At 40.0% G+C, this 14,831-nt stretch overlaps 1 protein-coding gene across 1 annotated transcript in view; it reads left to right on the forward strand.

The window, feature by feature from the left end:
* SRGAP1 (SLIT-ROBO Rho GTPase activating protein 1) overlaps nt 1–14,831 on the forward strand; it is a gene marked incomplete at its 5' end in the record, with an annotated part of 73,058 nt that overhangs the window by 1,376 nt on the left and 56,851 nt on the right. Inside the window, 2 exons of the mRNA XM_009634296.2 lie at nt 2,284–2,446; nt 10,091–10,153. Coding sequence (XP_009632591.2) covers nt 2,284–2,446; nt 10,091–10,153 — 226 coding nt within the window. The remainder of the gene's footprint in view (nt 1–2,283; nt 2,447–10,090; nt 10,154–14,831) is intronic.

Below are 14,831 nucleotides of genomic sequence, written 5' to 3' on the forward strand. Positions count from 1 at the left end.
GCATGGAGTTGCTGGAACATGTCCAGAGGAGAGCAAAAAAGCTGGTGAGGGGTCTGGAGCACAAGGCTTACAAGGAGCAGCTGAGGGAACTGGGGTTGTTTAGCCTGGAGAAGAGGAGGCTGAGGGGAGATACACACAGCCCTCTACAGCTGCCTGACAGGATGCTATAGCCAGATGGGGGTCGGTCTCTTTACCCAAATAACAAGCAATAGGACAGGAGGAAATGGCCTCAAGTTGTGCCAGGGGAGGTTCAGATTGGACATTAGGAAAAATTTCTTCACTGCAAGAGTTGTCAAGCATTGGAACGAGCTGCCCAGGGAAGCAGTTGAGTCCCCATCCCTGGAGGTATTCAAAAGATGGACAGATGAGGTACTTAGGGACATGGTTTAGTGGCGGGGTTAGGTTAACGGTTGGACTTGATGATCTTAAAGGCCTTTTCCAACCTAAATGATTCTATGATTCTATGACTTGTGTTTGTAAAACTGAAAAATAAGTACCCTTTTGCACTGTCCAGTCAGTGCTGTGCCAGAGATACACAGAGCTTTTGTTTCAGGAGAAAAGTCTTTTCCAAACAGGTCTGGCAAAGGAAAGGTTAATCCAAATACAGCTTGCACAGTTCAAAGAGCAGTAACATATATTTCTTAAAATTCAGTTAAGTGACTCAATGATTCCCTGAAATAACCAACGTGTGCATATGTCATCACTTGAGAGAGAGACCTATCTTCTGTTCAGCTTGCGGCAAAATCTTTTTGCCTTGTGCGTGCAAACATCTTTCCTCATTCTTAAACATGTTAAATCCAGACTGGCAGATGTACATGGGGGTCATGACTGGAGCCCTGCCTTCAGCTTCATTCTGCAATTCTGCGATTGCTTTGAGAAAATGTTGCAGCAGAAGTCACATCAACTGCTGGTCCCCCATGCTGTCCCCACCATTCCCCCCAGAACAGGCAGGAAGGTCTGTAGGGTTGGCTTTGGGACACACAGAAGAGGTGAGGACCAAGTGATATCAGCATGGCCCTTCAGGGGTGCTGGCGTTGGCTGACCTGGCTGATAGAACCCTTGCTGTGAGTAACAGCTTAACAGCTGTTAAGATGTCCATCTCAGACAAAATGGGGAAGTTTCCTTAACTCACTTCTGATTCATAGCAAAGCAAAGCACTGATGATTAAGAAAAGGCTTTTGTCTGTTAATCATTCATTGTTGCTTTGATTCTGGGTAAGAAAGCTAAAGATAGACAATTAGATGAGGAATTAAAGAGCATATTTCTAACAGTGAGAGTAGTTAATTATTAGAACAATTTACCAAGAGTTGAAGGAGTTTCTCCCTCAATTCATCACCACCTCTGGCTCTTTTGTCTTCACGTGCTTGATCCCTTTACTTTGACTATAGGAGAATCCCTGCACAAGAGGAAAAAAAAAAAAAGAGTAGCAAGTTTCTAGAGCACTTAGTTGCAAGGCAAACTTAAAATTAAAATTCCAACAAAATCTTAAGGCAAATTTTATAAATAGGTTTTTGTTGTCTATGAAGCAGTTGTTGAATTACATGTATTTTTATTTTGCTTTTTGTAAAAGAAATGAGAAATCACCTGGGATTTCACTTTTTGCAATATTAAAAGCTTGGAGTGGGTCTACAATGCAAAAAGTCTGTCAAGGAAATTCAGAACTGGACCACTGAGGAAAAAGTCCAGTCCTGCTCTTTGTCTTGTAATTGAACCGTCTGGGACCAGCAGCAGCAGTGTATTTATGAGTGCTGTGAATTTATGAATGCTGATCACAGAATATGTATGCTTGTGACATTTCCTTCTACTTTTATAGCAGTTATACAAATCCATTGCAGTGAAACAGCTACATCTACAATTTTTCTCATGAAGGATTTGGGATGTGCTTGCAGTGCTTATTTATTTCTAATGTCAAAAATTAATTACTGTTACTCTTCCATCAGTGACCTTTATTGATTTTGAATATTTACATGTACTCCATCTGTAAGCAGCTGTAAGCTTTGTGGCAAGATTTTTTTTATACTCTCAGGTGGCTTGCAGTGTTCTGAATTCTTATACTTTTTCTACATTTTTGTATCCATGCATCATGGGATTTGTAGAACGTGTCTTAAAAGAGTGATCTGAAGCCTTCCTAACCCAAGTTATTCCAAAACCAGATTGACTGACTGTTCAGAAGCAGCCGTTTTTACATAAGAAGTTACGACTCTAAATGTCAGGGAAATGTTTGTGTTAATAATGTAACTTTTTCGTTTCTGTACATAATACATGTGTGTATCTCCTCCTTAGGAAAGACCAGAACCTCTTGTCGCCAGTGAATTGCTGGTACTTACTCCTGAACCAAGTGAGAAGAGAAAGCAAAGACCATGCAACGTTGAGCGATATCTACCTGAACAACGTGATCATGCGGTTCATGCAGATAAGTGAAGACTCCACCAGAATGTTCAAGAAGGTAATGCCTCTCCTGCAGTCCTCCAGCCGGGCTTGTAAGATGCATGAGGGAGGCAAAAGTGTCCTAATAGGTAGCATTTGAGGAGAAGATTCAGCACACATAGCATAAAATCCGTTTTAGCACACGTATAAATTCTTCATGACTGTTCTCACGGAGCAAATCCTTAGTGCTGAAATGCCTGGGAACCTGCTGTATATGCCGGTGACCTTAAGAGCTGAATTGCAAATATCCAAAAGGCAGGGAAAAAAGCCTGTTCTTCTCTCAAAAGCACGCTTGTCTACCCATGCAGAAAGGAAACAGTTTTCGCTTAGGACTCCCAAAATAGTAATGCTGTATTAATTAATTATTTGTAAAAACAGTATTTCATTGTATCTGTCATGAGAGAAACGGATTCAAGCCAGAGTAAGGGTGTGCCTTGTAGTGCCTTGGCATAAAGATGGTAGCGTGTGCTGCAATTCTCCTAAAATTGCTTTCTTTCCTTCCCAATATTAAATACAAACATACATTTTTGATAACATAATTACTTCTGTTAGATCATTTAAGCATTGTCTCTGTACACGTTTGTCCTTGTACGTGCCTGTTCTGTGTTTTCATAACACATAAAATGTGTAAATCTCTCTTGTGCTAAGCAAGCACTCTAGGCAGCCTTAGTTTGAGATCTACATAATGTGTTTGCAGTCATTGTTGTTATAATGTCCTGAAATAAAAATAGATTATAAATGCATATCTGTCAGTCAAAGTGGGATGCTGGTAGGCAAGCATCATGTGAAAAAGAGTTCAAAAAGAATAAAGGTTAAAGAATGTAAAGTGTGTGCCTAAATGATGGCAAGGGTACCAGATCAGTGTTTTCAAAATAGGGAACTGATTTCACATATACCTGACCACAGTCCTAGATTGGTAGCAATGAGGTGGGGAGAAGAATCATTTAGGGAGCACATACGTTGTACTTGGAGGAAAAAAAGTAAAAACATTAATCAAGTTTGTTGGTGTGCATTAAAACCTTTAACAGTAATAGAGTTGAAATTTATAGTTTCTCAATCAGTAATGGCCTGTTCATGTAATATGTCTGATGCATAAAACTGTAGTTCACAAACCACTAAACTTACTAATACGGAAGATTATTATAGAAGTTGAAAAGATAATGGGAAAAGCAATTTGAGCGTGCCACAGTACTGTCTACATGGTGGTATCTCAGACTTGCTTGGACCAGTAGAAATTTTTCTGTACTGAAACTGGAAGAGTTTTCCAGTTGTTTATGTCATATCTCAGAAATCTGTTCTTCACTAGGTGTGTGTCATTAGACTAGCCTGTTTGCTTTCAGTGTAGTTCAGTCCTTTAGCACTGGAAACCTTGCTTTTCCTTCCCTTCTCTCCAGATGGACTGTACAAAAATCTCTAGATGAAGTTTTCTGTGGAGAAGTGTGTGTCCTTGTTCATTCACTCGTAACTTATTAATGGAGATTGCTGCAGCTTACCTCTCGGAAGGAGGAAAATACATGGATGTTTTCAGTGCATTTACAGGAGGCATGTTGCCACGTCTTCCTGACAGACCTATATCCTCCATATCATGTCCAGGAACGTGCAACATTTCAAATTTTCTCTTTCTAGCATGGTTTCTTGAAGAAAAGCAAGCAGCTTCTCTTTCCTGGAGTCTGATCATACTGTTCTGTGAAATATGTGGTCTCTCTCTTATAAGTAATAAATGTAAATAATAAGAAGAGTAGTAATACGAAGATTTCAAAAATAAAGCCTGGCAAGTGCATGCTTAATATCTTACTGGAGTTTGTGGTCAAGAGCAGGAAATACACCTATCTAACATATTTGTACTCCATTGGCTCTCACAGCATTGCACATAGGAGCACTTAATGTCTTTCTAAGTAATTTCCAAATACCAGCTAATCAAGCTTCTCTATGTTCAGTAATTAGATCATTTAATTATATATTTACCAGTTTGTTAACCTAATAGTGTTATGCATCACTATTGTCATCTTGGTTTAGGTCTCCCTCAGTCTTGCAGCAGCAGCTTCTGCATCTTTGGAGGTGCTTTAGTTCCACTTCCAAGCCTGGAGAGTAACTACACCAAGTCCATGATCAGAGCAGATCTCCATCGTTCTGCTCTGACCCCCCAAACTGCCTGTTGCAGAAAGGGAAAGTGCCTCAGAGTGCATTGCCCCAGTGCTCACAAGCAAGATAGGGGGAAACAACAGCAAAGTCACGCTGAGCTTCTTGGCTCTTTCTGCTCCCTCATTTTTCTCCCCCTCTCTCCTCCTGAGAGGATGAGGCTGACCATTCTACTTCTCAATGGTAGCCCTTACTGGCTTTTTCCACTTCACTAGTGGGCACGTAGGTCCTCAAATGAAACTTTTCCATGAAGGGAGCCCAACGTTTTCTAGAGGGATACTGTTCATATGCTACCCTAAGACTGGCTCCAGTCTGAACTGTAGCAATGAAAAGATCAAACAATTTCCTCACTTCCTGGTCATGCTTACCAGTAGAGTATTGTTTTGTTCCCTCTCCTGCTGATGTCTCCTGTGGGGGATACAGCACAAAGTCATGAGTCTGTAGCAACCCCTTTCTCTAGTCCTTCTGTAGGTTTGTGCAGTACCTGTTGTTGGTCTATATGAAAGGTAGTGATGAGGGATGTCTGTGCCCCTTAGTCTTTGTACCTTGCCCTTGTCTCATTGTCTGTTCTTCCTCATTCTGGTTCTTCCTTTTGTGTGCATCTGTACATCTGTCTCAACATTTGGATTGCTTTGGTGAAATGATCCCTACTGGTTCTACCTTGCATGTTCTGATGGGCCAGGTTTTATTGTATTCAGGTACCTGATTGTACGTGGCTTTCCTGTCTAGGCTGACCCACTTAACGTGTGGATATTCATTATTTTTGTTCTCCTGGGAGCACTTTGTCATTCTTTTTTCTAGGGGTCAGGAACCAGCATCTGTTTAAATGTACTAAATGCAGGACAAAGGTAGGATCTAGTTCAGAGATTTTGTGGTATTTATCTGATGATATTATGTCAGGCCTCATACTTCCAGATAGGCACTTAAGCGCTTCTTCTTTTTAGTTGCTGGCATATGAAAGCAGTACAGATTGTTGTTCATGCCTGGCCCTCATGCTGCACATAAAATTACAAACATAAAGTAGCAGAGTTCAAACCTCGCATGCTTGTGTGTTTCTTCAGGCAGATGGGGTAGATGGCCTCATGGGGACAATTAGAGAATAAAGTAATAAGGAAAAATGTCAAGCAGAAGGGAAAAGTATTATGCAGAACATTTCATGCAGTGATTCTGGTTACCCCAGCATTAATAATCAACTGTGTAAACACATACCCACAAAATCCTTAAGCAGATTTGTATATTTATAATTTATAAACATGTATTTTCTTTGGACAGAAACCATAACGAGCCAAGATGAACATATCTTCCAGTGTTTACAGTAAAAGATGCTGGAGAAGCCAAGCACAATAAATATTTTAGTTCCATAATCTGGCTATTAACGAGGAATATGACTACCTGCCAAATGTATTTGACAATGTAGAGATTGTGGCATATCTAGCGATTTTTTTGCATCATTTTCTTAAACATTTAAAGGTTTAAAAGGATAAAGCTATTTGTTGCTACAGACTGGGAAATCTGGGACAAAATTGTACTGTGAGTTGGTTATGTCAGTGTCACTGCACCTCATGAAAGCTCCTTAAAAGAAGGGTTTGTGCATCACTTCCCCCAGGGACCAGCAGCAGGCTCATTTAAAAGCAATAGTCACAGGATATTTTCCCTAAATGATGTAACTGAGAGTAGCATTGTGTGTTCTAAATACAGACACTAAAGAGTTCCAGGGAGAACTGAACTGACTCTTTCATGTCAGTTAAAGAAAACAAAAGAGTGAAGTTTGGGTGCCCAATTATGCTCTAACTGAAATGGATGGAAAAATTCTTACTAGATATAAGGAAGAAATTCTTTACAATGAGGGTGGTGAAACACTGAAACAGGTTGCCCAGAGAGGTAGTGGAGGCCCCATCCCTGGAAACATTCAAGGCCAGGTTGGACGGGGCTCTGAGCAACCTGATCTAGTTAGCGGTGTCCCTGCTCCTGCAGGGGGGTTGGACTAGATGACCTCTAGGGGTCCCTTCCAACCCAAAACATTCTATGATTCTATGATTCTATGATTCTTACAGACTTCAATGAAAGGGTATTAATGTGGAATAAAATGTTAAGTTTCTCAGACATCAGTCTATAAATATGAGTCTTGATAACATCAATCGAACCATTGTTGTGTTGAAAATTGAGCACATACTGAAAGGCTGGTTTAGGTACACTTATTTGTCCGTGAGGTGAAAAAAATATGCTAGATGGAAAAAAAAAGTCTCAGCTGAAAAAAATACTCTACTATCTCTTAATGCTTTGAACCAGATTAGTAACATATATAATATTTTTAGCAAGAGTTTGCATGTACTCTAGCATTCTTGTTATGTTCTTTGTTCTTTTGGTTAATAGATGCTAATACATTTCTCCAGGATGTAGTGAATAAAGAAGCACCTCAGTGATTGTTTATCAGGTTTTAATGGCCCGATTAAAGCTATCAACTCAGCTCCAGGAAAACGCGTGCTGCATCTTACATTCTGTTGTTTGGCTACCCTGAGGATAGGCTCCTAGAGGAGCCCACCATTCAAACATGCTGAACTACTGCTGGGAGCAGGTAGCATAAAAGAGAAATAGGAGAGCCATTAACCACTGAAAATAAATGCACTTCTTATCTAGTGCTCTAATGCGCTATATATTGCACACTAAAAGCCGTATCTCTTGCCACTCGAGTCCGTATTTCTTGATCTTAAGTGCTAATGTGAAATGCATTGGTTCTTGAAAATAAATCCTTTTTATACTTCAAAAGTTAACCAAATTTCCTGATTTTTATTGGACATTTCCTACAAAATCTTTCATCAGAAAGAGGCAGCAACTGACATGTTATCCATCACTACAGGCACCCTCTGCAGCTTGGAGACCCCAGATGAACTGGTGGAAGGATGATTCATCTGTGATCATGTGGCATTGCTAGGCTCTCTCTTCCTAATCTTTACTCTTCTTGCTGATCACCTCCCTCCCTCTTTTTACTTCCCATTCTAAAGCCTTTTCTCCTTTCCTGAAAACATCTCCCTCTTTCCTCTACTGTGATCTCTTCTGTTCAAATTCACCATTGATCAATGTGCCTGGAAAAGATCACGTATGCATGGCAGCCAGTAAATCGGGCTGGGCTGCTTGTGCTTCAGTGCTGGACAAAGCTCTACAGGAGCAAAGAGAAGAAATGGGTCCTAGTAAATAGTGATGACTCCCCAAATCCTCCACTCATCTGATGTCTATTTGCATTAAGGGGTAACTTGAGAGCAGAAGAGGAGGGTGCATCTTTCAATGTACTGCTGCGTGCTTTGCTTACAACAAAATCTGCGAAGGGTGAAGAGAAAATTGGTTTGGGGGTTTCGGTCTCACCTTCTCAAACAAACTTGTGCACTGCCAGGTTAAGGCATGCTGCCTTAGAATTGGTGTTGCTATATTTAGGGCTTGAGTTGTCATCGGCTTTGAGATGTAGTGACCAGCAGTTGAAAGGGATAAATTGCTTGAAGCTGAAGTTCATCTGCAGTTTTTTCCCACACGTGTATGCTTTCATCTTCCAGTCTTAATGTCAACCATCTTATCTGTATGTTTTGTTCTTCTTTTTGCTAAATTAATTAAAAAACCAGACCGCTCATATTCAGCACTGTAGAAGCAGCTATCCAAGAGAAAACAGGTGGCTTCCACTTCTCAGAGCTTTGAGGAGATGTGTAAGCTGTGTCAGAGCTGCGCTGCTGACTTTTAAAGGCAGGGTGCCAATGTAAAGCAATGAAAAGCAATTCAGAATTTTTGCTAAAGCTTTTACTGTGTTCCCTACAGCAGCTTGCAAATCTGCAATCCTTTTCCAGTTCTTTGCAAGCACTCTGTGCACTGTTATGCATATCAATTTTTGTCCTTAATATTAGATGAACGTAATCTGATATTTGCAAAGAAATGGAAATAGTAAGCCTTATGTTCTAGATACTTCATTAGTAGTGCATACCTCATGAAAAATACCAGACTTTGTAAAGTATAAACAGTAAGGAAAGTTTCATAGTAGTTCTGTATAACCTGGCTCCAGCGTATCTGTCTCACTGTGCCTTAGCTACCACAGCTGATGCCCTTGGGAATACAAGAATTTCACTGAAGTGTTTTTTAATTTATATTTCTAGCTTCTTGTTGTTTAAAAATCATCTTGCATATAAGGATTGGAGTGAATACTGATACGTGATATGGCAGGTTCACAGAATCACAGAATCTCAGAATGCCAAGGGTTGGAAGGGACCTCAGGAGATCATCTAGTCCAACCCTCCTGCTAGAGCAGGTTCACCTAGAGCAGGTTGCTTAAAATATTGCCCAGGGTTAGGACTATGACAGTAGGAGTAGGAGAAAAAATTCAGTTTTCTGTTCCAGCTACTGTATGTGTCTGTTTCATCCTCCTGGAAGACGCAGTGGGTGGGTTGTGTGACGTGGTTCCTCCTCGTATGTGGACGTTGCACTGGAAATTTTCATTCAGAAACCATTATTGCTGCAGGTGTTTTGGTGTTGGCCAACTGTGTGTTAGCAGCTTTGGAGAAGAGTTGTCCCTGAGGGTTTTCCTTTGGCTTCTATACAAATGCAAAGCACTTCTCATAGCTAAGGCCATTATCTATCATGAGGTTGGAGTTTTTAGAAGCCAGACTAATTATCAATTTATTCACAGAAAAAAACCCTGACGTTTCCAGCATGGATGTTGCAGTGCTGAACATCGCAGAAGAAATGTAGCCAGGCTGTTCGCCAAGTCCCGTAGCTCGATTCTGTATTTGTTTTCCAAAGGCTATGGTACAAATGCCTTCAACTCTTGCACAGTTGCCACAAATTTCATCTGATTGAACTGCTATGGACAACTAACAAAGGAATATATTGGAATGAGGCTCCAATTAAATACCCTTATTTTGACATACTTGCTTTTCGTTAATAACTACTGCTAAACATTTCTTTTTTTCTGGGTCAGAATGAAAGTAAAGACACAGGCCAGAAAAGCTAAACAAAGCTGTTTCAGCAGCCCACTCTGTGGAATATTATGTAGTTGGGTATCTGTTTCAAAGAGGAGCCACAATTACTTCTTGCATAAATATTTAGATAGTTGCATGTGCTGAGAAACAAAGCTGATTCTAGATGTAAAACTGGGCGGGATGTCCCTCTAGAATATCACATTCCACCAGTTTAGTTTTTATATATATCATACCAGTTACAAAACAGTACACAGTTTGTCCCATTGAAAAGGCTTATAACATTAATCCTGAACTTCTCCCTTTCTGTTGGCATCTAATTTCCTGCTGCTTCATGGGAAAATCTCTCAAATTACTTCTGGGTTTCCTCTTAGTCTTCTATCCAGATGTTATCTGTCTATCTCTGCATCCCTGAATCATCATTTTAGTGCACTGTAATTCTGTCAGAAGGGTGTCTTTGCAAGCAACATTGCATTCACTGTCAAGGGTGAACAATGAGTATGAATATCAAGAAGCAAATATATGCTGCAGTTTTTGTGTGCCTTTTTCTAATGATTTCTTTTTAATTACAGAGCAAAGAGATTGCGTTTCAGCTTCACGAAGACCTAATGAAAGTACTTAACGAGCTTTACACAGTAAGTACAGTTACTTACTTAGCTTATCTTATACAAATTCCATATCGGACTTCTTCTATAAGCTTTAAGTGGCCTTTTATCTAGTAAGTTAACCCCCCAGTGGAGATGCTTATTTTTGTCTCTTCACACAAGTCTAAACTATCTCTTTTGGAAAGGCCACTCACTTGTTTAGAATACATATGCTAATGCTTTCAGGATTATTCTTTACTTTCAACCCTTTTTCCCCCTAGACTGTACTAAGCCAGTTTATTATAAGTTTTGTTGATTATTAATGAGACATTTATATTCAGAGCTTACCAGAGCAAAGCTTCTGCCTTTTCTGCCTTGTTTTTGTCCATGCTGCCATCTGCTTGGTTTGACTTGTGGACTACACTCAGTAAAAATCATAGGTGCCTGCAGATCCAGTGTTGTGCTGTCTGAATGTTGCTTATGTGCCCTCCCCTCTCCCTGACTGGGATAAGTAAATAATGGAAAGAAAAACAGAGGGTTGTGTAGGTTTTCCATATCATTTATAGAGGTCAAAAAAACCACTATGAGCATTCTGGCAAGCTGCTGCTAACCCACTGGAAAATCTGAGAGAGGTTAGCTCTGAACTTATTTTCTTCTCTGAAACCCTTCTACACAACTTGCTACTACAGAATGATTGCTTGTCTACCTAATAACTATTTCCCCAAATATTTTTTGAGGGGATATGTTCTGAGAAAGAAGAAAGCAAGAATTACTTACTTTTTTTAAACATAGCTATACAATGAAAAGGAACTGGTGACATCCACCTCTTATAAAAGTCCGTTGCTTCCTGCTGGTTGAGGTAGTTGTATACATCTAAATTCTCTGTTCTGTCTGGAAGAACTGAAATATCTGTGCTCCAGTACCCTGCATAAGAATCTCTAGACTGCTCCCTTCCCTATCCTCAAGATTTGGGGGACCATAAAAAAAACCCCACAATATCTATATCAAGAAACAAATTGTTTTTAAGGAAGTTTAGGGAGATGTCACTGACCAGCTCTCCTCAGGGAGAGATCAGTCAAACATTGCTTTTGTGCATCTTGTTGGTTTCCCTTTTGACCTAGGGAAAATTGTGCACCCATCAGTGGACAGGCTGAAGAACATTTGAACTCAAGAACAACTTAGATGGCGAAAAGGAGATGCAAAGAAAATTAAACCTCACTGCCCTGCATTCTTTTGTAGTTATGGACACAAGATTCCTGAAACCTACCTAAACCACTTTTTTTTTTTGAGGGCTTTTCTTCAGGGTTTGGTTTTTTTTCCGCCGAAATCACCACTGATTTTTTAGGGTGCAGTATTGCAAAAACCTTTTTGGCTTAGGCGTGTAGGCAGTGAAGTGTGCTGGGATCAGCTTCTGCAAAGCGGTGATAACCGCAGACAATTCACACAGCTGCAGGGGATCAGCGACTGCAGGAGCCGTTGCACAAGTCGGGCTTCAGTGGTGAGTAAGCTCTGCAGATAGTCTTGTTCCCGTTAAGCAGTTGCCTAACTCCAGTGCCTGGTGAGGTGTGAGATTAGTACCCGTGCTCCCAGGGTAGGAAAACAGTGAAGTGTGTGCTGAAATACTTTGCTGAATCACCAGTGAAAATCTGCAGGACTGGATTTTGGTATTTTCACTCTTTTTCTTCACGCTAGTGCTATTATCTTCCCACTGATGGCTACAGATTTATTCAGATATTAACTTCCATGTTATAGCTTCCAGTGAATACCAATTCCTTTCTCAGAATTGAAGATGTTTATAAAATAGGAAGTTTTTTGAAGTTAGTAGAACACAGACCATGCATACAACTTGAATTAGGTTACTGCTGCAGGATGGTTTCTTGGGATGGAATTTACTTCACCTAATTTTCAGGCCTCTGCCATGTAGGTACAAATATCTTAGCTTGCCATCTGGGTTCCGGTTATAGTCACTGGAAATCTTATATAGGGAGATCAGACACTTCGATCAGATGCAAGCATCTGCTTCAGATTAAATGATCTACACCATTAACTCCATCGTCCAGCTCTTCACTGATTGCAAAGGAATTGGTCAGCTGTAGATGCCCAAAGTTAGCCAGATAGAACCCATGCTGAGTAAAGTGGCAATATGGTAATATATGTGCTTGTGTACATAAAGGTAGAAAGGTATCTAGACACATGGAAACCTCATGCATAGGTTTTTAATTCTTTGTGACATTTACTGTTTACAGAATAAGATCACAGTGGCCTTACCAAAAGAAGTATCTACAGTTTTAAAATCCAGGAAGTACGTTTCTCAGTCACTTACAAAAAGGCAAAGTCATCTTCCTCTTTGGCCCATGATTTATGGAAAGAAAAAAAAAAAATTCAGTCTTACTATTATGAGATAAATCTTTGTGTCCAAAAGAAAGCAAATTAATTTCAAGTCAGTAAATAATATACTAATATTGAAGTCTCTCCCTATTACTCAGTTCTGGGTTTTTTTAAAGGTATGGTATGTTCATGAAGTATGACTGTTAAAATGTGAAGCCTTACTGGAGTTTAAATACCTCTAAAGCCTTTGAGTGAGGGGAAAGTATCAGAGCTTTTAATGAGCTGAGGGTGTGTATGAAGAAGGGTTTAATAATCTGTTTACCTCTTATCATCATTCCTTATCTTACAAGAAAGGTTTGTATATTAAGGTCACCCTCCAGAAATAAAAATCCAATAGTTATGCATAAAAGCATGTTGAAGAGAATAAGAGAATTAAAATCACTAAAAGCTAAAATGGTAAGAAGTGTTTGTGCTGAGGCACAGGTGTATAGTCAATGTAAAGAAATTGCATGTTTTATTTGTTACCTTGGAAGTTCTCAGATGAGGAGCGGGTTCTGTAGGCAGACATATTCTGGCACACACAGCAGTTCTTCAGCCCCACAGTTACTCTTTCAAGCAAACATGTTTGCTCCACTGACGAGGTTTAAGACATTACTTGCTTGAATTTCCTTAATGCTCTGGAGTCAGGGGCTGGATTAAATGCTTGTTTCAAACCCATATGATGACAAGCTCTACTCACCCATCTCTAGCAGGCCAGCCAGACCTGAGGCTTCACCACACCTGCTTTCAGACTTCTCGAGCACCAGGTATCTCAAGCCCAATTTATCTAGAATTTATCCAGAATAAATGGGATGTTTAAAGGAATTGCTACTGATATGGTCCAAACATTTTTAATGGATAAGTTCTAACACAGCCTACTAAGTATCAGAATAACAACTGACTTTTCTTCAGGTGACAATGCTGTATCAGGTGTCCTAGTCTTCTGTATCATAGAAGGTTCCAGAAAAAAAGGTGACTTCAGGACCCATCTCTGAAAAATCTAGTCTTACACTTCTGCCTCAGAAAATCCTTTTTAACCTGTTCACAGGGCCAGATCTAAAACCTGCTGTTGTTAGGGAGTTGTGTCCATTGGTTTTGACGTTTTTTAGATCAAACAAGTCAATAAGCAGTGCCATAGATTTTGCAAAAAATAAACTGTTCTAACAGAAGGAAATCACTGAGGAATTGAAGAGACAGGCCACCTTCCACTAAGAGTGTGCTATGAAGATTTGCAATTAAAACTTAATGCTCAAAGATATTTTTTAACATGTGAAAGTGTGAACCTCTGCCTTTTGAGAGAGGGAGAGCCTAGAAAGCATTTGGGCTGCTTATTTAATGCGGAAAAGCTCAGAACTGCCATGAAATGTAAAAGAAAATAACATCAGACACTTTGGAGTATTAAATACTTACTGTTCTTTAAAAATGCATGCCAATAAGAGACCTTTCTCCTTGCTTGCACTTTATGTAATTAATTTCTTTTCATGTTTTCATTACTAGGAATTATCATGGAAATAGGAGATTTGTGCCATAGGTCTTCATTTACTCCCTGGGAGTAGCTTAGCTTGTGCTGACTTTGGCTTGTGCCATCCTCATTAAAATTACACATCTTCTAAAGGATTGTTGAAAAAATAAGAACAGAAGCAGATAAACCTCGGCCTCTTCTCCCTGGTAACAGATGATAGGACGAGGGGGAATGGTTTGAAGCTGCGCCAGGGCAGGTTTAGGCTAGACATTAGGAAAAACTTCTTCACCGAAAGGGTTGTCAGGCTCTGGAATGGGCTGCCCAGGGAGGTGGTAAAGTCCTCATCCCTGGAGGTATTTAAAAGAAGGATAGATGAGGTGCTTAGGGCCATGGTTTAGTGGTGGGATGGCAGGGTTAGGTTAAAGGTTGGACTCGATGATCTCAAAGGTCTTTTCCAACCAAAGTGATTCTATGATTCTGTGAAACCAAGGCTTCAGAAGATGTTCTAAGAACCTGTGAGCAAAGCAGCCTTATTTTGCTGGAATGATCAGAATTTTGTAAGGGAAACTTTACTTTTTCATTTTCCGTCTCTTAGAGAAGGTTTTCTTACACGTTACATTACATATTCTTATGTTTTCTACATGTTAGTCACATGACTAGTGAAAATGCATTTTAAGACTCTGTATTTCAAATTCTCAGTATTTGACACAGTGGTTCTTAAATTATGACTCAAAACATCATGCTAAAAACAATTTAATAGAATCATAGAATGTTTTGGGTTGGAAGGGACCCCTAGAGGTCATCTAGCGCAGCCACCCTGCAGTGAGCAGGGACACCCTTAACCAGATCAGGTTGCTCAGAGTCCTGTCCAATCTGGCCTTGAATGGTTCCAGGGATGGG

Source organism: Egretta garzetta, unplaced genomic scaffold, assembly GCF_000687185.1.
Source record: "Egretta garzetta isolate BGI_Z169 unplaced genomic scaffold, ASM68718v1 scaffold792, whole genome shotgun sequence".
In the NCBI taxonomy this organism is placed as follows: domain Eukaryota; kingdom Metazoa; phylum Chordata; class Aves; order Pelecaniformes; family Ardeidae; genus Egretta; species Egretta garzetta.